The following is a 23,602-nucleotide window of genomic DNA, read 5'->3' on the forward strand; positions in this document are numbered from 1 at the left end:
GTATCATGAAGCAAAGTCAACCTTCTTCATGAATCCTGTTGTAAACAATGCTGCTGCTGTTTTCCTGCTTTCCAAGTGGAATTGCATGAAGTTTCACTTCTAAAAACATGCAACCAAAATAGTCTCATAGATACATTTTGCCCCTTCCTAAAACACCAGAAAGTGCTGGAAAGAAGAGGAAAAATGGAGGGCGAAGAGAGAGAGAGAGCATTTGGTGTTTGTGCCCATGAAGAGTAGGGGGAGAGAGAGCAAGAAATGTCTCTGCAGACACAGAAATGCAGCACTAGAGAGACAAGCACTAATGAGGAAAAAACATCCTCCATGCACATTGTGATGGTGAGGTGTTTCCTTTAGATATAAACTGGTTGCTCTTGCGCAGTCAACAGTCTGTACATGGCAGCTGGCATAGTCTTCATATGAATCTAGAGAAAATACAGCAAGTTAAACTATGTTCCTGACAATCATGATGTGACAGAGCATTGGCAAGGGAACAATAATATAATATAAGAAGGAACAATAATATAATATAAGACAAAAGAGAAAGGTAAAGCCTCAAACTTTTCCACAGACTTACTGAACTATTGCAGGTGGTGATTTTATGTTTAGTATCAATGAACCATCTGAAGTTGTGGACACCTCAAATGTTCAGATTAATGTTCTTCTAAAACACAGTAAATAATAAAAGAAATGGTGTTATGGCTTTCTCTTGCTTCCACTTTTTAGATCTGAATAGTAACAAGCTAAGAGAGGTAGAATCACAGAATGATGGAACAGTTTCAGTTGGAAGGCACCTTCTAAGATCATCTAGTTCTAACCTCCCTGTCATGGGGACATCTTTCATTAGTTGCTCAAAGTCCTGTCCAACCATACTTTGAAGGCTTCGAGGGAAAGGGTATCCACAACTTCTTTGGGCAAACCTGTTCCAGTGTCTCACCACCCTCATCATAAAAAAATTCTTCCTTATGTCTGATCTAAATCTACCCTCTTCACAGTATCACAGTATCACAGTAACTAAGGTTGGAAGAGACCCCAAGGATCATCAAGTCCAACCTGTTCCAACAGACCTCACAACTAGACCATGGCACCAAGTGCCACGTCCAATCTCCCCTTGAACACCTCCAGGGACGGTGACTCCACCACCTCCCTGGGCAGCCCATTCCAATGACGAATTACTCGCTCAGTGAAGAACTTTTTCCTCACCTCGAGTCTAAACCTCCACAGCTTGAGACTGTGTCCCCTTGTTCTGGTGCTGGTTGCCTGGGAGAAGAGACCAACCCCCTCCTGTCTACAGCCACCTTTCAGGTAGTTGTAGAGGGCAATGAGGTCACCTCTGATCCTTCTCTTCTCCAGGCTAAACAATCCCAGCTCCCTCAGCCTCTCCTCATAGGGCTTGTGCTCAAGGCCTCTCACCAGCCTTGTTGCCCTCCTCTGGACACGTTCAAGTGTCTCGATGTCCTTCCTAAACTGCGGGGCCCAGAACTGGACACAGTACTCAAGTACTCTTGCAGTTGCCCATTCTCCTGTCACTACAAGCCCTGATAAAAAGTCTCTTTCTTATCTTTCTTAGAAGCCCCTTTTCTGCAGGGTTTCAATAAAGTCTCCCTGGAGCTTTCTCTCTTCCTGGCTGAGCAACCCCAACTCTCTGCTTTTATTCATAGGAAAGGCATATTAGCCCTTTCATCATTTTCATGGGCCTCTTCTGGACCCACTCCAATAGCTCCATGTCTTTCTTGTGCTGAGGACCCCAGAGCTGGAGGCAATACTACAGCCAGGGTCTCCCGAGAGTGGCAGAGAGGGAGAGAATCATCTCCCTCAACCTGCTGCCATGATTCTTTTGGAAAATGTATATAAAGAATTAAGATGCTTATGACCATGAAGAGTCCTGTGCTATCTCTGGGGGTGGAGGTCCACTGAGCTGGCATGCAGAACGCATGAGGGAAGCAGCTGTGTGCAGATAAGATGGTCGTGTTTTGGCTAAAATTACTGAGGTGAGTAGCTCTGACACAGATTTTGGAGGTCATACTGTCCAAGACCTTTGCCTGAGTTTCTGTGAAATTAATATTAAAGTATACATTCCCAAATATGATAATGCTTAATGAAACACATGCTAAACATGTGTGACGATGTTTCTCAAGTAACCACCAAAATCATGCCTAGATATCACTTAGCAGAGAGCTAAGGCATAAAATCGCAAGGCAGGATTACTTTTTCAAGAGGAAAATATCTAGCAGGAAGGGTCAATGGGTTATATAGCTCTTCCTCCACCCAAGACAGGGACACCTTCTTGGTTAAGATGGGCAGAGTCCAAGGGCATGAGATTTAACACATCCAAGTGCCGGATTCTGCACATTGGCCACAACAACCCCATGCAGAGCTACAGGCTAGGGTCAGAGTGGCTGGAGAGCAGTCAGGTGGAAAGGAACCTGGGGGTGCTGGTTGATGGTAGGCTGAATATGAGCCTGCAGTGTGCCCAGGCAGCCAGGAGGGCTAATGGCATCCTGGCCTGCATCAGGAACAGTGTGGCCAGCAGGAACAGGGAGGTCATTCTGCCCCTGTACACTGCACTGGTTAGGCCACACCTCCGAGTATTGTGTCCAGTTCTGGGCCCCTCAGTTTAGGAAGGATGTTGACTTGCTGGAGCGTGTCCAGAGAAGGGCAACAAGGTTGGTGAAGGGCTTGGAGCACAAGCCCTATGAGGAGAGACTGAGGGAGCTGGGGTTGCTTAGCCTGGAGAGGAGGAGACTCAGGGGTGACCTTATTGCTCTCTACAACTACCTGAAGGGGGGTTGTAGTGAGGCAGAGTTTGGTCTCTTCTCCCAGGCAACCAGTACCAGAACAAGAGGACAGAGTCTCAGGCTGCGTCAGGGGAGGTTTAGGCTGGAGGTTAGGAGGAAGTTTTACACAGAGAGAGTGATTGCCCCTTGGAATGGGCTGCCTGAGGAGGTGGTGGGGTCGCCGTCGCTGGGCGTGTTCAGGGCGAGGCTTGACAGGGTGCTTGGTTGCATGGTTTAGTTGATTAGGTGGTGTTGGATGATAGGTTGGACACGATGATCTTGAAGGTCTCTTCCAACCTGGTTTATTCTATTCTATTCTAAGAAGTGCACCTTCATCACAGGATGAAGAATACCCAGGACAGCTTTTGCGAGCGTTACTATTAATCATCGGTGTTATTGTGGTGAGTTCATTTATCAGTGGCGATTCTGAACTACTTGTATCTGTCACCTTAACAAATTGTTATTATTTCAACTTTGTGAAACTGTCTCAGTGAAAGTCCTTATTAGGGCTCTGAAACAGGCAAACATTGAGTTTGTAAAGCTGTTTCAGGGGAAATCTTTGATAGGGCTCTGAAACAGGCAATGTGAAATCCTTACACTTCTTTTGATGCAGCCCAGAATACAGCTGGCTTTCTGGACTTCAAGTGCTCACCATGTACAATTTTCATCCACCAGTACCCTGAAATCCTTCTTTCCAGGGCTGATCTCAATCCCTTCATTCTTCAGACTGTTCTGCTAATGAAGATTGCCCAGAACTAGGTGCAGCACCTTGCCCTTGGCCTTGTTGAATTTCCTGAGGGTCATATGGGCCCACTCGTCAAGCCTGCCAAGGTCCCTCTAAAGGCATCCCTTTCCTTGAGCTTACCAACCACACCACTCAGCCTGGTGTCACCTGCAAACTTGCTGACGGGGCATTCAATCCCACTGTATACGTCACTGATGAAGATATTAAAATGCACTGGTCTCTTGAGGGACACCAATTGCTGGTTTCCACTGGCTGTTACTGGTAACAGTGATGGACTGTGTCATAATGCTTAGATACATTGCCTGCTCTTACCTCACCAACAGCATTTGAGAGAATGTGAACAATTTTCTCGTGGGGTGTTGCTACAACACTCTGTCCATTAATTTCAATGATCCGATGGCCAACACGTACGCCTCCTCTCTCTGCTATACCTCCTCTCATAAGGCTACAGATCTGGAAGGGAAAGGACAAATTTATCAGGGTCTGGATAAGGAACAGAGGCTTTAGATAGCCCATGTTTGCCTCTGAACTGTAAATCAGTAGTTAAACACAGAGGCTTGCAGTTGTTTCTGAAATGTTACTCATCAAAGTAAAATTTGTCAGTGACCATCACTGTCTATTCTCTTCCAAGAGCAGAATAAACTGTTACAGAAAGCTGTTTGTATTGTGGCTGATGTGTGCTGTGGTTTGGAAAGTTAAGAGTGTGTGAAGGATCAGAGTTAAACAATGTTCTGGATGTAGATGCATTACAGCAAAAGAAACTCAAGGACAGGTTTTTTGTTTCTTTTGAGATCATGCAATATCCTCTTGGTTAGAGACATGAATGACACAAACTGAAATCAGCCTCTGCTGCACATATTCATTTCTCTAATCCAAAAAAGCTTTTCTGTTCTTCTGGCTGACTGTAAAGCTGTGAAGTATCAGCAAAGACAAAAACTAGTTCTGATTAACTTAGCTTCCATATCTTAGACTTAACACATGGACAAAGTCCTGTTTGTTGTAAGGGAGAATATAGCAGGCTTTCCTCTTCCAACACTGAAACTTAACAACAAATGGGACAAGAAGTTTCATATACATGAAAGCTTAACCAGAGAGTGTGGAAGCTACTTACAATCCCATTCTGCACACTGAAGCCCAACTGATATCTGAGGTCTGGTCTCCTGATCAAGACTGTGGTCACTGGAGGACACCTAACTATGTTCAGTTTAACCCGGGCCTGGTTTTTCAAACCCTGGAAAAAAGAAATCATTGTGAAAAATGCTGGCAAAGACAGTGGAACATTTACTATAAGCACTGTGGGAGTGGGAGAGAGGCACAGTAGTGTTAAAATTTTGAAATGGGCACACCCTAAATAAACAGACCTTTGTATGCACTTTAATGGAATATGATCACAGAATGTCAGACATAAGCATCAGGATGTCCAATGGAATGAGTGATCAAATATAAATCTTTCTTGCAAAGAACCTAACACAGCTGCTTTTAGAAAACTATCTTCTTATTGGCAATTTCTACATTTGACACCACAAATCACATATAAAAATAACATTAAAGAAGTCTATGCAGCTCACAAAAAAGGTCAGTAACTATGGATGGGAAATAAAATTTTAAATAAGGAGCTGAGATAACTACAAATAAATGGCTTCCCTTACAGGATGTATTAAATTCTGTCAAGCAAACGGCATGTCCTGCTCATATCATGCTTGTATAAACAGTACTCCTAATTTCCAGTCCTCATAGACTGCTACAGAAATCAGAAATTCTCACATATTTCTGCCACATTGAAATGTGTTTAGATCATTCAGGGGTATATACACCTGTTAACAGAAGTGCCACATGAAAAGCTCCAGATGTATTGTTACAGAGAGCTGCAAACATACAGACTGCCTTCTCTTTAGAAAGACAAAATAAATGGCTAGTAATTCCTATGGCAACAGCAATATCAGAGAGAAAAAGAAAGGTCTGCAGAAGCTGGAAAAAGCAAAGCTATTTCTTTCTGTTTTGAGCTGAGCAGAATGAAACTCCTGAACAGGCTGTGAATCAGAAAAGTGTAACTCATCACAGTTTTAGAAATAAACCGGGTGTGGGATAGGAAACAAGAATGGCTAACATAGCCTAAGCTTGTGGAGTTTTCTTCCACTGAGGCTGACATGAAGATATTTAATACAATTTTTTTTTCCTTCCTTCACAACTGTAAGACAGTTTTTGCCATGTTTTTATTATGCTACACTTCCAGGCTACCATTCTTACTGAATCTAAAATGGCTAGCTCAGTGACTTCTGCATCTATTACTCATCAGTACTCAGCACTAACATTTTTGGAAAACAGAACAGAAAGTCTTTGCAGAAGACTTCCTCATTCGAGTATTTAAAAAGAAAACCAAACTACTTTGTAAATGCAAAATAAACTTTGGAATTTGAAACATTATGAAATGCCATAACAAACATGCATAATACAACTTGCTACCAGAAAGTTGCTTAGATAATTAAGCAGGTATGTTTAATAGGCATATTCTTAGGAATCTGAGAAAGGGTTCTGCCTAGTACAGCATCAGCACCACATCACACATCTATGTGCTGTGATTTGCAGGAACTCTGTGGGACTATTTTGATAAAGTCCATACAGCTTCATCTCAGACAGTCCATAGTGGTGTACCTTTCCAGCTCTTATGTTTAAATACCTTCTCCCTTGTTTGCTGCAGCTACCCCTGACACTTTTCAGTTGCAGCTGGCATGCATGATTTTTGCAGTCACTCTTTTTTGATAATCACAAAAAATCTTTTCTAGTTAAAATACCCCATTAAACCAAGTGAAGAGAAGCTTCGAGGAACTCAAGGAAGGTTACTATAAAGGTCAAGTATGTCCCTAATTAGAAGTCTGAGGGTTTTAAAATTAGTTGTAAACAACAGCAACAAAAAAGTACGAGCTCTACTTCAGCCAGAGAGTAGGAGGCATATAAACAGCAAATATGACCTAGAAGAGCATTAGGCACCTGTACCCCTATTTGTCACATAAAATTTAAACTGTATCTGTTAATGTCTTCCTTTTGAACAAAATATTCTGTTGTGAAGTTCTGCACATAGCCCTTGTCTATAAAAGTAAATGGCAAAGCTCTCTTTATGAAGTCAGAAAATTAGCTGTGAATAATTCCCACTGGAGTTTAAAGATCATGAAATGGGAAAGTGCCACACAAACATTTCCTAAGAATTTACTTAAGAGTTCCATACTTTCTACATGCCTGTTATGTAACCATTTAAAAATGTGTAACTTTGAGAAACACTCTCCATACCTTTATAATGCTCTGACATGTTGAGAGTGGTAAACCAACCAAACTCGTCCCATTGATTGACATGATCTGGTCCCCTATGTTTAGCTTCCCAGACTTCTCTGCTGGTCCTCCATGCATCATGTTGGCTATGATAACTGTAGGCAGAATGGATCCCCAGCCAGACTCCACAATCACCACACCTAGGATTTCTCCCTTTTGTTTTTCAATGTAAACCTGTGTCATAGGAGAAACTATTTCAAACAGAGATTCTTCAAACCGATGCAAGTGACTAAAAAGCCCCCTCCCCAGCTCCAAACATTCATATAACCCAACCAACATCCATCCCTCCTTATTTACAATCTGCTTCCCTAATTCGAAGGCAAAACAAAATAGAATATACATTTTACTACTTTCCATTTGTATTTAAACATGACATAATCAGCCCTACATAATACAGATTTTGCTTAGTGCATAACATCCCTCACAACTTATTTCTTGCCTGTGAGCAGAGAAACCGAGAGTGGAAGAAACCCTGGTGCCACGGCCATTGGCAGACAAAGTTAAACAGGAAGAGACTGCAAGAATCTGTGACGATTGGGAAATCACTGCTTGTCTGTCCCACTGGTGCACTGATTCACGCTCATTAGACTAATGGCAAACAGAATTCTTTAAAAAGAGAATCAGCCACTCTCACAAACATTTGTGCCTCTATAATGTAATCTGCTACATTGTATTAAACTGCTCATCTATTTCAAATTAGTTTTCAAACATGTTTGAATACAGTTTGGTAAAAGAACACAAAACAGATACAAATAATTTCAGTGATGATAAATTTCGAGTTCACCATTTGCCTTTGAAGCAGAACTCTTGACATGGTGTCCTGCTTGGGAGGATATTCTAGAGTTACCGAGTTAATTTACAGGAATTTCTAATGGTTTTCTGATTTCTGCCAGCATAAACCTGCAAATGCTACAGAGCAGCTTAATGCTGTTACAAAAAGAAAAAACTGAGACATACATCTTTGCAGTTTTCAGATTTGGAGAAATGAATCAGGTCATCATTGTACATGTCCTGGGTATTAAGCAAGTCACTATACTCCTTCTGGCTAAGGTCTTCTGGGTTGATTCCATTTGCCCTCAGAAATTCTTGGTAGGCCACACTAAATGCTTGACCTATAGACTGTGCAATCAACTGTGCCTGCAGCAGTTTCCAGAAAAGAGAAAAGACAAAAGTGAAACATACTGATGGTCTTGCTCACTGACCCTTTGTTACAATCACACTAGAAAATGGATCACCAAGTTGAGGTACAGTAATCCAGTTAAAAAATATTTGTAAATTAAAAATTAATTTAAGACCCACAGCATGGCAACACATTCACCTGTGTCATGAATTTAGCTTGATACACAATTATAAACAAGAAATGCAAATGAAAGCATCCTTTCACAGGTAAGAACTGCTAATATAAATGTAAAGGTATGCCCACTGCAGTGACTGAGCTCACACAATCTTCCCACACATGCAGCTCCCTGATGGCTCTCCCTTCTAGCAGAGGCAATGACATACTCTGACAAACCAGCTGTAAAAATGAAAATGTCTACCAGAAAACACTCAATCACATTCAAGAAAGTATTTTGTCCCTTTTTGCCCCTCCTAATACTATCATATCTATATTGTCTGCTCCTACTTCAATTGCAGATGAAAGAGGAAACATGCTGCAAATAATGACTGGATCTAGGCCACAAAATGACTGGAAATGGTCACATATAGCTCTTTCTCTACCCTGCTACCCTTTAAATCTCTCCCCTAGACTTTTTGTGTCACTCCCCTTCAATTTCCATGACTACCACTTCTCTGCACTTTTCCTTCTCAGGCTGTCCTTCATGTGCACTCTCTTGCACATGCAGCCTTTACAGTCTTCTCTGTACCTAAAGCTACCAAATGTGCAACTCACTACACTGCATTATTCCCACTGTGAGGTGTTCTACATTTTCAACAGTGGGAGAGAAATTTGGCACAGGGCAGACACATGGGAAGTTCTGTGTCCTGCAAGGTTGGGGTTATAGCTGGTAACAGCAGACCAGAGAGATGCCTCCCTTTGAAGCAGTGGCCATGGTTAGTACATATAATGGACAGGAGAGGAAAGCAGCACAACATGGTACAACGTACTCCTGTGCTGGAACAATATGTGCAGTTCTCCTCCAGTATAATGCTCAGGAGTTGCCGTAATGTGCACTGAAACAGCTCCCTGCAGCACAGTGCTGTGCAAAGGGAGGGAAGAGAAGAGGATTGCTTCACAACTGACAAGGTGGACTGCTGGTGATAAATGAGAGTGGCTGAGGTGTATTTTTATACAAACTACCAACTGTATTTAAAGTCCAGTTTGGTTCCTAATTAAGGAAATGTTCCTAACTCTGAAATAAAATGCTGATTGTATCTTAAAAGCAACTTAAACTAGCACTAAATATTCTGATGACAATAGCATGATTGTTGGTGCTGAAAAGGCCATTATATAGACTGGCAATATTTCAGCAGTGTTCAGCTCAAGCCAGGCTTGACAGCAAAAGCAAGATGGTAAGGAAAATGGGAAAACTATACCTCCACAGCTCAGTAACGTAAGTGAGCAGATAAATGAGGACTTTACTTTCATGCATGTGTGTTTTCTCTCCAGAAAGAGATCAAGTACCACTTAGATGCTCAGGTTCAGTTTATTTGATGATCCAGTTCTAAATACAGTTGAAAATCCAGTGCTGTCCTTAGGTAAGCAAAGACATATTCTGGCCTATGTCCGCTTGAGATCTTACAGCTTCTCTGTTAGTTCTGGGTAAATTCTTCCTAATACCCAGCTGTCACAGATGAAGAAATGGTTGCAATGATACATACATGAGTTTTATAATACAAACAGGCTGTATTACTCCACTGGATCGCATAGGATCTCGGAGGCTGACATCTTCCTGCTGTTAGCAGGTGCTACAACATTTCCATTTTAACTCTTCCTCCTTTATTTCAGAATGTGAAATTAATTTTGCAAGTTAATTGTGAACTACACCATGACTAAGGAGATCTGATACAATACACCAAAATTTCTCAGCATATTTTCACATCACTGAACAATGTTTTTATTGGATCTGCAGGCATGTACTTTCCAGACCAGTAACTAGTGGCATCTGACAGTTTGATTTCTCCTTTTCAACCAGCCAGTAAGAGAGCTAGCAGTGCCCAAACTTGTGACTAGAAATACAGTTCAAAGTGGGCAGCATCTCAAGAATATTAAGCAAAAAAAACCCATTAGCTGTTCTTCTTCTTTTTACACTAGTTTCCTGAAAGGCTTTGCAAAAAAGGATAAATATTATTTTGGGGCAAAAAAAAAAAATCCACAATTTTTTACACTCTCTTTCAAAATTTTTGTAGAAGATCACTTCTCTCAGTGCTCTTTTCCTTTTTAGACTCAGCAGTGGTTCATATATATATATACATATAATCTATCTGGACATGGGTTTAGAAGAGAATCATCATTACATAAAGTCAGCTGCTTATTCAAGAAAACCTTCCCATCTCAAAGTCCTTGACAGTACACTGTGGAGAGGAAGAGATGTGAGTATTTTGTAAGACTGGTATTTTCACCTTACTTCTCTTAAGTAATACTCTGCTATCTGGAGAGTTAAAAACTGAGATTTTTTATTTTCCTGAATAATTAGGGTTAATTTGATTACGATCCTAACAACTACATATTTAGCCACTTCAATCTGCAAGTTATGCAAACTGATTGTCAAGACAGGATATCAAATACTATATAAGGTAACTTAGTAACCTAAGTTACCTTACCAATTAGTAACCTAATTAAAACTTACTGAGCTGTGTCTCTATTTAGCATACTTTGGGATTGCTGGAATGACAAAATTGCTGGGAGAGGGAAGGTTTGGGAAGGTTTGGGAAGGGAAGGTTTGGGAAGGTTTGGGAAGGTTAGTTTGGGGAAGGGGACGGGGAAGGGGACGGGGAAGGGGAAGGGGAAGGGGAAGGGGAAGGGGAAGGAAGCTTTGTAGAATATATCAGTGAGCAATTCTGGATGCAAGACTTAGGATTAGAATTTACGTAGGAGGATAAGCATTTCTGACAGACTTTCACTCTCACATACAGGATCTGAGTTGGTAGTTGTAACCTGTGGCAACTGGATCCTTCTCTTATTGTTACTTGAAGGCACTGACAGAGCTTAAAAATGTCAATAATTTCTATAAACACTTTTGTGAGCAAAATGTGGAGTCCAAACATGCAAACAGAAGGCAAGTTCCCCTGCTTAACTGAAATTTTTGGTTGCAGTTAAGTAACAAGGGGCAGCCACTGCCTACCACAACATGCTTACATTTCCACCTTCAGAAAATTACAAAATGGAGAAATTCCTTACATCCTCAGACTCAAAGACATGGCAAATCATTTTGTACTGCCTCTTTCCATCTTGGGAAGGATGAGATGCTTCCACATTATCCTGGGAGTTAGACCGTGGCATTCGTCTACGAGCCATCAAAACAACTATGTTTCCTATATCTGCTATGTAAGAAATGGTCCGCAGGGGATGATCCATCATGGTTTCCTGGGGAATACAAAAAACAACATGAGCAGCTGTTTCAACTAAGTTGTTATTCCACACCTATTATTATGGAAACAAAAAAATGGCCATATAAGAGCTCTGTTAAGTCTGTAATACCCATCATGCTTGAAGGTAGATACGAGGTGAAAGCAAAGAGTTTCAGTTTCCAAAAGTGAAGCAAAGAGCAAGCTTCATAAATTAAAGCACAAAAACCTCAGTATCAGATCCTGAATTTGTTGTGCCTGCCTGTGCAAAGGACTATGAACTTAAAATTATCACAAGCAGACATTTTTGGCTATTCTGGGCACAACCAATACTCAATGCATCATGGCTCATAAGTAATGAGCCAACTGCAATTGCTAACCCACAAATTCTAATAATTTCTACACTCAGACATGCCAAAGAATTGCATGCATGACATAGGTCTTGAGCATTGATTTCTTACTAGGAAATCCTGAAGGAAAATACAATAGCCAGGACTTTTTCAAGGATGAATTTTGGAAAGTAGGTGAAAGTCTGTTTCAGTAGCTTACTCCCACAATACTTACAAGGGCATCTTTGTCTATACCTGTGTGTCTGCATTCAGTACTTTTATTCTCTGTGTAGAAATGAAGAGGTCCACTTCAGTCATAGGTTGAGATTCACCTTCTGGAGCCTGCAAATCAATGGATTAGAGTCAAACAAACTCATTAGATAACATACTTATTAATGGTGTTAGCTCATGAACAGGGGTGCGCTAAGTCACAGTTACCAGAACAGCAATGCAAGATAAAGTATTAGGCTGCAGAAGCTAAACACAAAGATGTGGAAATTATATACATACATGAGAATGTGAACTGGATATTAATTGAAAAATTTTTAACCCCATAAAAGCTTCTCTGCTATTTTTCTTGATTTACTAAAATTACACCTCATTGCAACATGAACTATATATAGGTTTCACGAAAATCAAAATTATTCTTCCATTTTCTCCACATTATGAATCCCACTTTAAAGAAGTTTTTTCCACACAAGATATAGAAAGGCCTACCAGCATTTTGTTTGAGGAAGTTCTATACAGGCTAACAGTGACTGCTGAGACCAATGGAAAAACTTGTACCGTAGGCAGGTACAGTTTAGGAAATTCATAATGCAGTTCTGATAAGCAGACCCTCACAGTCAGACAACATACTACTATTCAAGCACTAACCCACTGCAGAAGTTCTATGTTCTTAACAGAAAGCAAACTCTTGCATTAAAAAACAAACAAACAAACAAACAAAATTAAAGAATATACTTAAAAAATCCATAAGCAAAACATTACTAAGTCAGTCTCAGCACAGTACTCTCTGTGTGTGTATATACATAAACTTTTTTCTTTTTTGCATCCAGCAATTCAACAGCTCCATGAATCAAACAAAGCACTCATGTAGAAAGACAAAATTAAAAACAAAACAAAATAAAAAAATACTCATTTTTAATTTATCATTTTACAGAGTTAAAACCTTTGCCGTGTCAGCCGGGTTTCCTCAGTGGGCATTTTGGGTACTGCCTGTAACCTTTTGATAAATCCAATCTTTACTCTGTTTCTAATATGAAATGGCTAATGATAAGCAACAAAAAATGGCCAATCAGGCAACTGATTTCTGAGAAATGTCAACTCGTATGGTGGCTCAGAAATAAATCTAAAAAAAAAAAACCTTGCTGGATGCAGAAAATAAAAACACAAAATAAAAAGAAATTAAAGAAACCCAGAGAACAAAAGAACAAGCGTAACATCAAGCTGATGGAATTTGTACTGCACCTTCTTCCTGCTTTTGGCTAATTTCTGGGCCATCTGCTTAGCATGGAACAAACAGAGACAGGAGAATAGTTAGAGAAGAACTTACAGAGACTCCAAGTCAAGAAGGAATCTGCATGCTAATGCCAGGAATCACAGGCTATTAGCTGTTCTAAATTAGTCCCTGCTTAGATTAATTTCCTCCTTTACATTTTGCCTCCAAAAATGTAATTAAAATTTTCATGTTTAGTATAATTACTTTTAAAAATGAAAAGAAACCATACCAGAAGAGGATTTATTTACTTATTTTTTCATTTAAAATGTTACTTGCAAGAAGAGGGGTTTTGTGGGTTCATGTTTTTGCATATTGAACTGTGGAGGGTTGTTTTGTTTTGGTTTTTTTGGGTTTTCTTAAGGAAAAAACATAGAGCTTCCTCTCCTTTAGAGCAGTGTAATCCATAATGTCACTTCTTTTGAAGAAAACCAGTGTAAAATGTGACAGAAGAACTTTAACCATTATTATTTCAGCTTTTCAGATGCAAAAATTCAAGTTTCCTAATGATCTCATGCTCACATAGTCTCTAACAAGTAACCTCCCTAAAATGACCCTATTTTTTCCTGGAAAAACAAAATGGCAGAAGGTAACTTTTGCCTCTTCCTTCTCCCATTCTGTGCAAATATACCCATACCAGTCTTAGCACTACATGTCTGGACAGCAGGTCTTCCTGTGGCACCTTCAGCACGGTATGTCCATACTGTCACACTTTTTCAAGAAGGCAGTGAACATGTACTTCAGTTCTACAAACACCTGAAAGCAGGTCTCTCGTCACTACATAGTTTAATTAATTTACATCCAGAGATATACCAACCTCTTGTAACAAACTGATTTCTTATGTGCTTGGTACTATGCTGCCAACAATATCAATATACTGTGATACTGTAATAAAAATAAGTATAATTTTTAAGTCTTGCAATCAATAATTCAAACCCTGGTGAGCTGAACTTAGGGGCCTGCTTCCTGAAGAAATGCTGTGCTCATCAGGCTAGCAGGTACCTTTTTACTACTGACAGTAACAACCTCCTAGGTAATTCACAGGTGTCTTTACTATTACAGGCTTCTTACAGATTTATGGGTAAATACTTTTATGAAGAACAAACAGGAAACCTGGGTCACAAGGCACATGGAATATTTTATACTGATGCTCATGACTTAAATTTACCAGGTTTTGTCTAAACAAAACTGAAATGAGCACTGAGACACCAGACGGTGCTACTTATTTTTACAAATAAAAACATTCTCACACTAGCTTTTAGACAGCTTTTTCAAAATAAGAAATATTGATAGCCTACTGATTGCAAATACAATAGCAAAAGCCATTAGAACTGCCTCATGCTGCAGGCTCTTCATCATATGAATATTAATTTACATTAGTACTCAGAAATAGTATACCCGTCTTGAGTAACGGCTGCCTGCCATACACTGGGCAAGGGGGAGACAGTAATAACAGAGAGTGTTGAAGTTGCTTTCCAAAATCAAGTTCCCTTTCAAACAATGCCCATCCGCCCCCCACCATCCTTAAACTTCTCAGCATGATGATCTCACAAAAGAAGTATAAAGCACAGGCCAAAAAGATGACAAAGGTGTGGGGGAATCCTCAAGCTAGAGGTTTGCAATGCAGAATCAAAGAATAATTGAAACATTATCATTAAATTTACTGAAAATTCTGATCTTGCAATGGAAGCATCTAATATTTCAATTTTTTGAAGAATGACTTTCAACTATTTCATAAAACTAACGTATTGATATGGAACAGCCAATTTTAATAAGTCATTTAACACTGCAGAGAAATGTCATAAAAGAAGTTATTGTCCATGAAAAAAAAGAAGGATAATTCTATGTAAGACATTTTATCAGATAAATCCTCTATCATACTATTATTTTGCTAAGTGAAATAAAAATATTATTTATCAGAAAAAACAGAAAATACCTAATCCAAACAAATACTTAAAAAAAAAAAAAGAGTCCAGACATTTTATTTAAGATAACTTAAATATAACTATAAATATAGTAGCATTTTCCAAAATTACAAACTGTTAAAACCATCAAGCTTCCACTTTTGCTATAAAGATGTCTTAGATATACTCAACTCATTTAACCTGTACAAAAAATACACTGCCTCTGAGTGAACACCCAGGCAAGAGTCCCTGGTATTAATACAGGCTGGGAGAGATGATGAGATAGAGACCATCTCTGTGGAAAAGGACTGGTGGACAAAAAGCTGGGCATGAGCCAGCAATGGGTACTTGCAGCCCAGAAGCCCAACTGCTCCCTGGGTTGCATCAGAAGAAGTGTAGCCTGGTGAGACCTCATCTGGAGTACTGAGTCCAGCTCTGGTCCCCTCAACACAAGAAGACCATGGACCTGCTGAAGTGGGTGCAGAGGAGGGCCAAAAAGATGATGGGCAATCTGGACACCTCTCCTACAAAGACAGGCTGAGAGAGTTGAGGTTGTTCAGATTGGGAAAGAGAAGGCTCCTGGGAGACTACAAGAAAGCTGAGAAGGGACTGTTTACAAGGTCATGAAGCAGGAGAGAAGGATGGATTTAGTTGGATGTTAGGAAGAAGCTCTTTAGTATGAGAATGGTGGAACACTGGAACAGGTGGTAGAGGCCCCATCCCTGAAAACATTCAAGGCCAGGCTTGATGGGGCTCTGAGCAACCTGGTCAAATTGGGGATGTCCCTGTTTAGTGCAGGGGGGGGTCCTCTAAAGGTCACTTCCAAAGCAATGTGTTCTATGATGACACTGCCTTACCAAAATGTGCAGGATATTAAAATTTTGGTCTGTATCTTACTCTGCATTTAGTAATTGTATTAGTTGTTATCTAAAAGTACTCAAGCCTACCACACTGCTCAAATCTGCTGATGAATAACAAAACTAAAGTTGTTAGTTCACATGCAAAATACAACAATGTAGATCAGTGTTATGGATCCACTCCAAGGAAAAAGGGGGAAGATACTTCTTTCTGCACTGTCTGGAAAAAATGAGACTATAAATAGTGAAATACCTTTTCTATTATTAAAAGTACCTCCTAGTAGAAATATAAGTAAGTATATATGAAGAATGCCTTTAAAGCAGTGTATCTGTTTTGGACTTCATAGAGATGAACACCAAAGCAAGAACTGCCCCCAGCTCTTGTTTGGAGTTATGTCTGAAGACTTGTTTAAAGTCTTGCTTAAAGATGCAGCATGGAGAGTAATTTTCAAAATATTCTAAATGAATTAATATGTGGTCAGAAGGCTCTGCTAGAAGGAAGCATTTTAGGGATTATTAAATTCAAAAGTAACACACTCGTGTAGAAGGTATGTGCACACAGGTGGTCTTAAACAAAACTCTTCCTCTCTTTTTAATGATCTTAATTTCAAGTCTGCAAATTTTAAAAAAGCTCATTCTTAATTCATAACCTTTGTTTTCTTTAACTGCAGAGAAATGTTTCATATGCAACACCGAACACTCTGTAAACAAACATAAGTAGGGCACAATTATCGCAGTCATTGTGAGAGCAACATTTCAAACATTCAGGCTAAAGGCTATCTCATGCAGTGATGAATCTGCAGTTCCTGGCAGCAGGAACTCCATCTGTCATCGTGAATTTCTCCCTAAAAAAACTTAGCTTCAATGACAATCAGCAAAAGCAGCCAAAACCAACCCTAATACAAAGACCCTAAGGTGCAGGGAGGTATATTTACATTGCCTGAGCTTCACGTAGAAGTAGAAAGGCAGTAACTGCCAAAGAAGCGCACAATGGTATTGCGTGTCACGCAGTAAGCCAATCATTTTCTGAAACACATGTACAATTTCAGAAAAATATGCCCAACTGCTGGTGTTTTACCAGGCCAACAATGCAACTACTTGGGCCTCCATTCTAAGACAAAGCCACTACAACTAAGAATAAGCATGCCTGCTGATTTATATGGATATATAATTTATAGGGCTTATGAGTGAAATGAGTTAAGCTTTTTGTTTTGAGGCACAGCAGTGCTGAGGCATAACAGAATCCTCTGAAAGAACTTTATTTTGCTGACGAACTTCTAAGAAATGCAGCTAGTATTAGAGAAAGATTCTACACACTTACACCTCTTAAGTCTGCTTTGAACAAATTCTCTTCCACTCTTCTCTAACACATCCCTTCAATCTTTGCCTGTTGTGTACTCCTTGCAAGCTTTCCTGCCTAGGTGCTAACTTCCTGCCCTGCCCCATGTTCAAGTTCAGCTCCTGATACTAGTTTCCTGTTACAGTTGATGCTTATATTTCCTTTCAACATCTGCTGACTAATCCCCTCTAGATCCAGACTCACTGAAGCTCTTATTTCTCTACATTCTTTATCTTTATTTGTGCATCGAAATCAGACAATTTTTCTACCACGTGGCCAAACAGCAGTAGAGAACATATGAGACTACAGAGGCACAACTTTACTTGCACTCATAGCAGAAAAGAAAAAGAATCTGTAAGGGAGTCTCCACTCTTGCTTTGGGAAGAATGCATCAAAATCTGCCAGAGTTGAAAGAGCAAAGTGAAATATATTTTTTTTAAATGTCACTGAATTCAGAGTCTCCAATGAACACAGATGAACAATTATTTTTCAAAAGTCCCAGTAGTTGCTTGTGTTTGCTTTATGTGATGGCAGAAAATCTGTAACAGAAAGGCTATATTCCTGCCTCCTCTAAAACGTTAGTGTTAGTGATTTTCAAAGCCAAGATTATAAGAACTTCTGCATTTGAAAATCAGCAAAACTGCAACTTTTGGAAGTGTTTTGAGAGTTCTAATTAAAGGTTCCCTATGAAAGTTTCATACATAGACCTAACTGAACACCTGTCATAGGAAATGCTGGAATGAATAACATAGGTTGGAAACTGCAGTCAACCTTAATAGATAGTGCTACTGATCTTCATGATAATACATGAGACAATGGAACAGGTTGCCCAGGGAGGTGGTGGAAGCCCCATCCCTGGAGGTTTTTAAGGCCAGGGTGGATGTGGCTCTGAGCAACCTGATCTAGTGTGACAGGTCCATGGCAGCAGGGGTGGAACTAGATGATCCTTGAGGTCTGTTCCAATCCTATGATTCTATCTCCATTCCTCTCTCTTTTATGCAACTATAGTCTGAGTTGGAACCCTAAATAAAGTATACAAAAGAAGAACACTCATATATTAAACTAAGGAAAACTTTCAGGTGCGATTGTGTTGGTCAGCTGAATTAGCAGAGGATGAAGCTGTGTTCTGACCACTCAGCCCTGTGTGGATAACAGGAATGTTGCAGCATCCTCCACCATGGTGCAATACTTCATCCACACATCTTCGTTTTAGTTGACAATGTGATCATTGTAATTTACAGCAGAAGAGGACACCCATTGCTTCTTGCGGCCTGCACAGAAATCAATGGGCAGTTCTTTTCTCCAAAGAAACAAAGCAAACATACCAGATTAATTTTTTCCATACATCTTTTTATGACAAAAAGGCTTTTTTTTTTCTTTTTTAAACTAAGCTGTTCTATGGTGGAGAAACTAGTATCCACAGCAGGGTAAAAAAGAACTGCAGAAATTATTACAGAACCATTTACATCAAGTGCCAAGTCAGAAGCTACCGCAGTGCTTACTAGTTATACCCTAAACTTGTTGTCTCTCAACACCCAGGCAATAAATAACTTAGACCACAACTCACTTCAGATTCTGGCTTAAAGTACATGGCACAAGTGTTACTATAGGGAATTTAAAAGATCTGGCAACTTTTCCTTATCAGTCCTGTTCCAAAAGCAGCATGAAGCATGTGATTTATTTTGCAGAAAGAAAGATGAGACAAATAACATTTCTGAAATCACAGATAACTCCACATGAAAAAGTACGGTATGTACTACAAGTCTGTATCTGCAACCTTAATTCCTGGTGCTTCACACAGTGGTGCCTTATTCCTCACCTTGATCCTGCTGACAGCCTCCTGAGCTTGCATCATTCTCACATTCTTGGAGGGAGTTTTATCAGAAAGGAGCTGAGTCGAACCAAGGTAATTGGCAGCAAAAATTATTCCGTCAATTAAGTCTTCAGGATCGCAGGGTCCAGGAACTGTAACACAGGAGAGCAATCACTGAAGAAAATCACACTGAACCACAGCAAACGGGCAGCACTAAGACAACTTGAGCCTGCACCGGATGGCTGCAAAACCTCCTCTGAAATACTTTAGTTTAGCATGATGATATGGCAATCACTTCTTTCAAAGGTACAAAACACCAGGCAAATGGTTTGAACATCTGTGGTGGATTGACCCTGAAAATGTATTATAATTTTAAGATGCACATGTCCTATGTGAAGAATTTGTTCAGATACTATGTATCTGCAAAACTCTCAAAATTAACACATAACTGTCAAGTACATGACCCACAGAAACTGAACTTTTTCCTTATGGAAATTTTTGCTTCCAGACCTGAAACCATACAGCATTTCAAGTGTTGCTCTTTGTTACTCATCATGCCAAGGCCTTTTCAGCACTTCCAGCACTTCATTTTCTGTTATAAATGCAATAGTGGTTTGTGATCTGTGTTACAGAATGCAGTATTCAGGGGGGGTAGTGGCACTTGGTTTGTTTTGAGAACAGAAGGTAAATATTCAGACTGTTGTGACTTCAGACAGGACAAGTCCTGTGCTGCAGCTGTGCCTGTGTGAGAAGATGAGTTTTCAAAGGATACAGGAGAAAGACCTCCCCTGCCTCATCTGCGACCCCTACCACAAGGAAGACGCATGCTCAAGAAGCCCAAGAAGTTGCTAGAACTTATCATATCCCTACCTTCTATTAAGCATAAGCATGCATATGTAGATGATGTAGCTATATAAAGAAAAGACAGTATCTGTAAGATGTTTTTTGGTATAGACTGGACGTGTCTGGGTGGGGGAAGCAGTCTCTGCAGCCCGGTGTGCCACGCTTTTCTCTTTTTCCTGCTGCTTGCTTGCCTCTATCTTTGTTTAATAAAACAACTCTCACAAGAAACTTAGACATTTTCTTGTGTGGCCCATTCATAACAAAACATAACAACTTCTGATCAAAACATTAAAAAAACCCCCAACCAACCAAAAAAACCCCAAAACAAACAAACAAACAAAAAAATCCACACCCAAACCACAAAAAAAAGCCCCAACTAACAAATGTATAGCTAAGACTCCTAGAAGAAAGTGTATTAAACCCCAAACAGATACATGCTCTATTTTCATCAAGTTGACCACACAGACAGCACTGCTTTTTGTAAAATCCTCCCTCCATTTATTACCTCTGACAATGAAATTATTATCTAAATGAAAGTGTAGCACATGTGCCAGAAGTTTTCTTGGACAGCTAGTGTGTGTGTGGGGTGGGGGGGAGAAGGTTTACACTGGACCAATATCTAAGAAAACTGTAGTGGGTTTTTTTAAATATATATATATGTTTTGGGTTTTCTTTTAAGAAGGTGAGGATTATTTAAGGCAGGCCTTGATTCACAGGGCTACCACTGTGAGATGAATTTCAGTTCTACGACAGATCCTTCATTGCTGCAAAATTCTGAAGCTCAGGTAGTTTCAAAATAGTATATGGAATTTACATTAGTTGATATTCTGGTCACTGACTCCAAAATACACAGCTCATACACTGAAAGCTGAACCAATGATAAATCTGTAGTCTAAGGAGAATGATGAAATAATCATTTTAACACAGCACACTAAAGCAGTTCAGGGAGTTGCAAAACGGTCTAAATGATACATCACTCCAACTGTATTTCTGGCATTTCATCAAGCCCATGCAGTAACTATTGCCAGGGGATAAAAAAACCCAACAAATGAATCTTCAAATCTCCTTCTGTCATGTTCTCATAATGAAGTAACTGAGTATTACAGCATGCAATCTTCCTGTACACAGAAGATGCACACTCATAGAAAAGGTAACAGCAGTTCATGTAGCAGGTAGCTTGCTTTTTCACATTGTTCTGAACAAACAGCTGAACTAGCACAACCTTAAATCTATGCAGGAAGCACTCTTTAATTAGTGGACAAGTAGCTGAGAAGCAGTGATTTCCTCTGGCAGGCCTGCCAATTAATCCAATTAATTCAATTCTGCTAATCGATCCAGCTGAGATCGGACTGAGTTTGCCAACCAAAATCAGTATTGGAGGCAGCCTATTCTCCTTGTTCTCACACATTCATATGTGTTATCTAAATACCATTAAAAAAAAATCAGTAGTGAAACTGATAAACAAAAGCAGAACTGAAACAGAAGCTATGAAGAAACATTGCAAAAATCAAAGCTCCATGTTTCTAAATTTCCTAAAAAGCACACTGGTATTTAACTCAGGTTCCAGATTAGAGACAGTTTAATCTAAACCACTATTCCAAATCCTAGTAGCTTTTCTATTCAGCAAATTAAAATACGATTTTATACATTATAAATACAGGATTTGGGGGGTATGAAAGAAACAAAAACATCTGTAGAATTATCTTACCTTCAACATAGGTTGGAAATGAAGCCAAGCTTTTTCTGGACTGTAATTAAGACAAAAAGGATTTCAAACAGAACAGAGAATGCACAAATATGCATTACAAATTTCTCCATGCCAAAAAAAGAGAAAAAATTAATTAGTGATGGTTACTAGCAAAGGAAGACCATAACTAACTTATTAAGAGTCATTATTAAATTTACTATTTTCAAACTCTAAGCATCTACTACAGTTAAATTCAATGTATTATGTTCTATCAGGCAACATGCCAGGACCAGTTTTCAGTTACATGTTGATGTTCAATAGTCTATTACCTGTCAGGTGCTCTACTTCTATTAATCAAGAAGAATGCAGGAAAATACATCATATGTCAATGACACTGGATCTTCCAATTATAAACAAATGCATGCAGGAATATATACAATTACACTATATTGTTATTATTCATGGATGAAACTATTAGCCAAGTCAGTTATTCACTAACCAAATTCTGTTATTCATTAGGACTGTTCTTACCTGTATTCCTCACATTAAAGCAGCTTACAAAGAAGCTTTCTAAATTTGAACAGATTGGATAGCAACCAGTATTCTGTGGGGTAACTGAACTCAGTAACACCTCACCACCAATGATGTTTATAGTGTATCAAGCACAATATTGTATCTGGTAGCTTCAAGTACATAATTGGTGAACAAGTAGAAAAAAAATCCTGACCTGCATATGTAATTACAGCATCTAAAGTAAAGACCTTATTTTCAACTGCAATTTTATGTGAAAGATTCAGTGGTTAACATTTCAAACACCTGAAAGACAGAACTTTCAGTGAATAAGGCTCGCCATTTTGTAATAGCCAGAAACATAAAGCACACAGGAAAATTTATCAAGGAAAAGTCTCTGTATTATTATAGAGATGGTAATAGGTATATTAAAGTATCTGCCGGTATCATATATGTTACAAATATGAATTTGGATAGTCCAAGGATTACAAAACTTTAATGGATCTACAGCTGATTGTATCAGCAGTAATTCCTCCAATGACTGCTTACTACAGTTTTATTAAAACAAAACCTACATATAGGCAGAATAATGCATAATATCTCAGGAGCACAATTTCCAATACATTTCCAGACAACACGCAATTGATGTAATACTTTCGAACCAACAATGCTCATCTTGCTATACAATAAAACAACTTGTGAAACAAACCCAAAAAATGTGTGACACAGCAGAGCCTGTGCAGCCTTTAAGTACTTGCTGTTCCTTATGAAAAGGGGTGAGCTATACTAGGAAACTAAGAAAGCTCTCCATCAGAGACTACACTGGTAGAAATAAAGTTGTCAAACCCCAATGATCTTCCAATGCCAAAGCATCTAAGCTGCTGTGAGGACACTAGCATGCCTTTTCAGATCTGTGGCTCTTTCATCTCTTCACATGAACGGTTTTACTGGATCACCTAACCACACAGATTTAAACAATTGTGACTGCTGCTGGTGTAGCGGTAAGGGGGATATTCAAGCACTGCAGAGACAGCTCATTTATACAGATATCCTTTCTGAGGTACTTTTATGATTTTTTGTTAAATAGAGTGAACAAAGGCTACAATTAAAGATTTAGCAACTATCCAGCAATCTGAGCAGCTCTTTCTTTTCAGAACAGAGTGATGTAAACTGTCAACGTATATGCTTTCAGAGCAAAAACTGACACACAAAAATAAGGTTTTTGTTAATCACCCACATTGAAAGGCACTCTACTAAGATCACAGGAATAGTAAAGTAACTGGTAAGGTTACCAATATGAGAAAACCTACACCTTTTTAATTCTACAAATCCATGAATAATGAAATAAGAAGGTAATTAATGTTTCATTGCTCCTGTTAGTCCTGTAAACACCTAAGATTATAAAACTTATATTTAAAAAAAATATTTTACTAAGACCTAAAAGCCATTTCCAAAAACATTGAGAGTTGCTTT

At 39.2% G+C, this 23,602-nt stretch overlaps 1 protein-coding gene across 1 annotated transcript in view; it reads right to left on the reverse strand.

The window, feature by feature from the left end:
• Positions 1-200: 200 nt before the first annotated feature.
• Positions 201-23,602, reverse strand: part of APBA1 (amyloid beta precursor protein binding family A member 1) — a 102,281-nt gene continuing 78,879 nt past the window's right edge. Inside the window, exons 5-14 of the mRNA XM_054178072.1 lie at positions 21,641-21,680; positions 19,096-19,241; positions 13,149-13,181; positions 11,934-12,020; positions 11,183-11,368; positions 7,801-7,980; positions 6,805-7,017; positions 4,631-4,750; positions 3,832-3,972; positions 201-422 (exon numbers count right to left, since the gene is read on the reverse strand). Of these exons, the coding sequence (XP_054034047.1) occupies positions 351-422; positions 3,832-3,972; positions 4,631-4,750; positions 6,805-7,017; positions 7,801-7,980; positions 11,183-11,368; positions 11,934-12,020; positions 13,149-13,181; positions 19,096-19,241; positions 21,641-21,680 (1,218 nt within the window). The 3' untranslated portion in view covers positions 201-350. The remainder of the gene's footprint in view (positions 423-3,831; positions 3,973-4,630; positions 4,751-6,804; positions 7,018-7,800; positions 7,981-11,182; positions 11,369-11,933; positions 12,021-13,148; positions 13,182-19,095; positions 19,242-21,640; positions 21,681-23,602) is intronic.

The sequence above is a fragment of the Dryobates pubescens genome, chromosome Z, assembly GCF_014839835.1.
Source record: "Dryobates pubescens isolate bDryPub1 chromosome Z, bDryPub1.pri, whole genome shotgun sequence".
NCBI lineage: Eukaryota > Metazoa > Chordata > Aves > Piciformes > Picidae > Dryobates > Dryobates pubescens.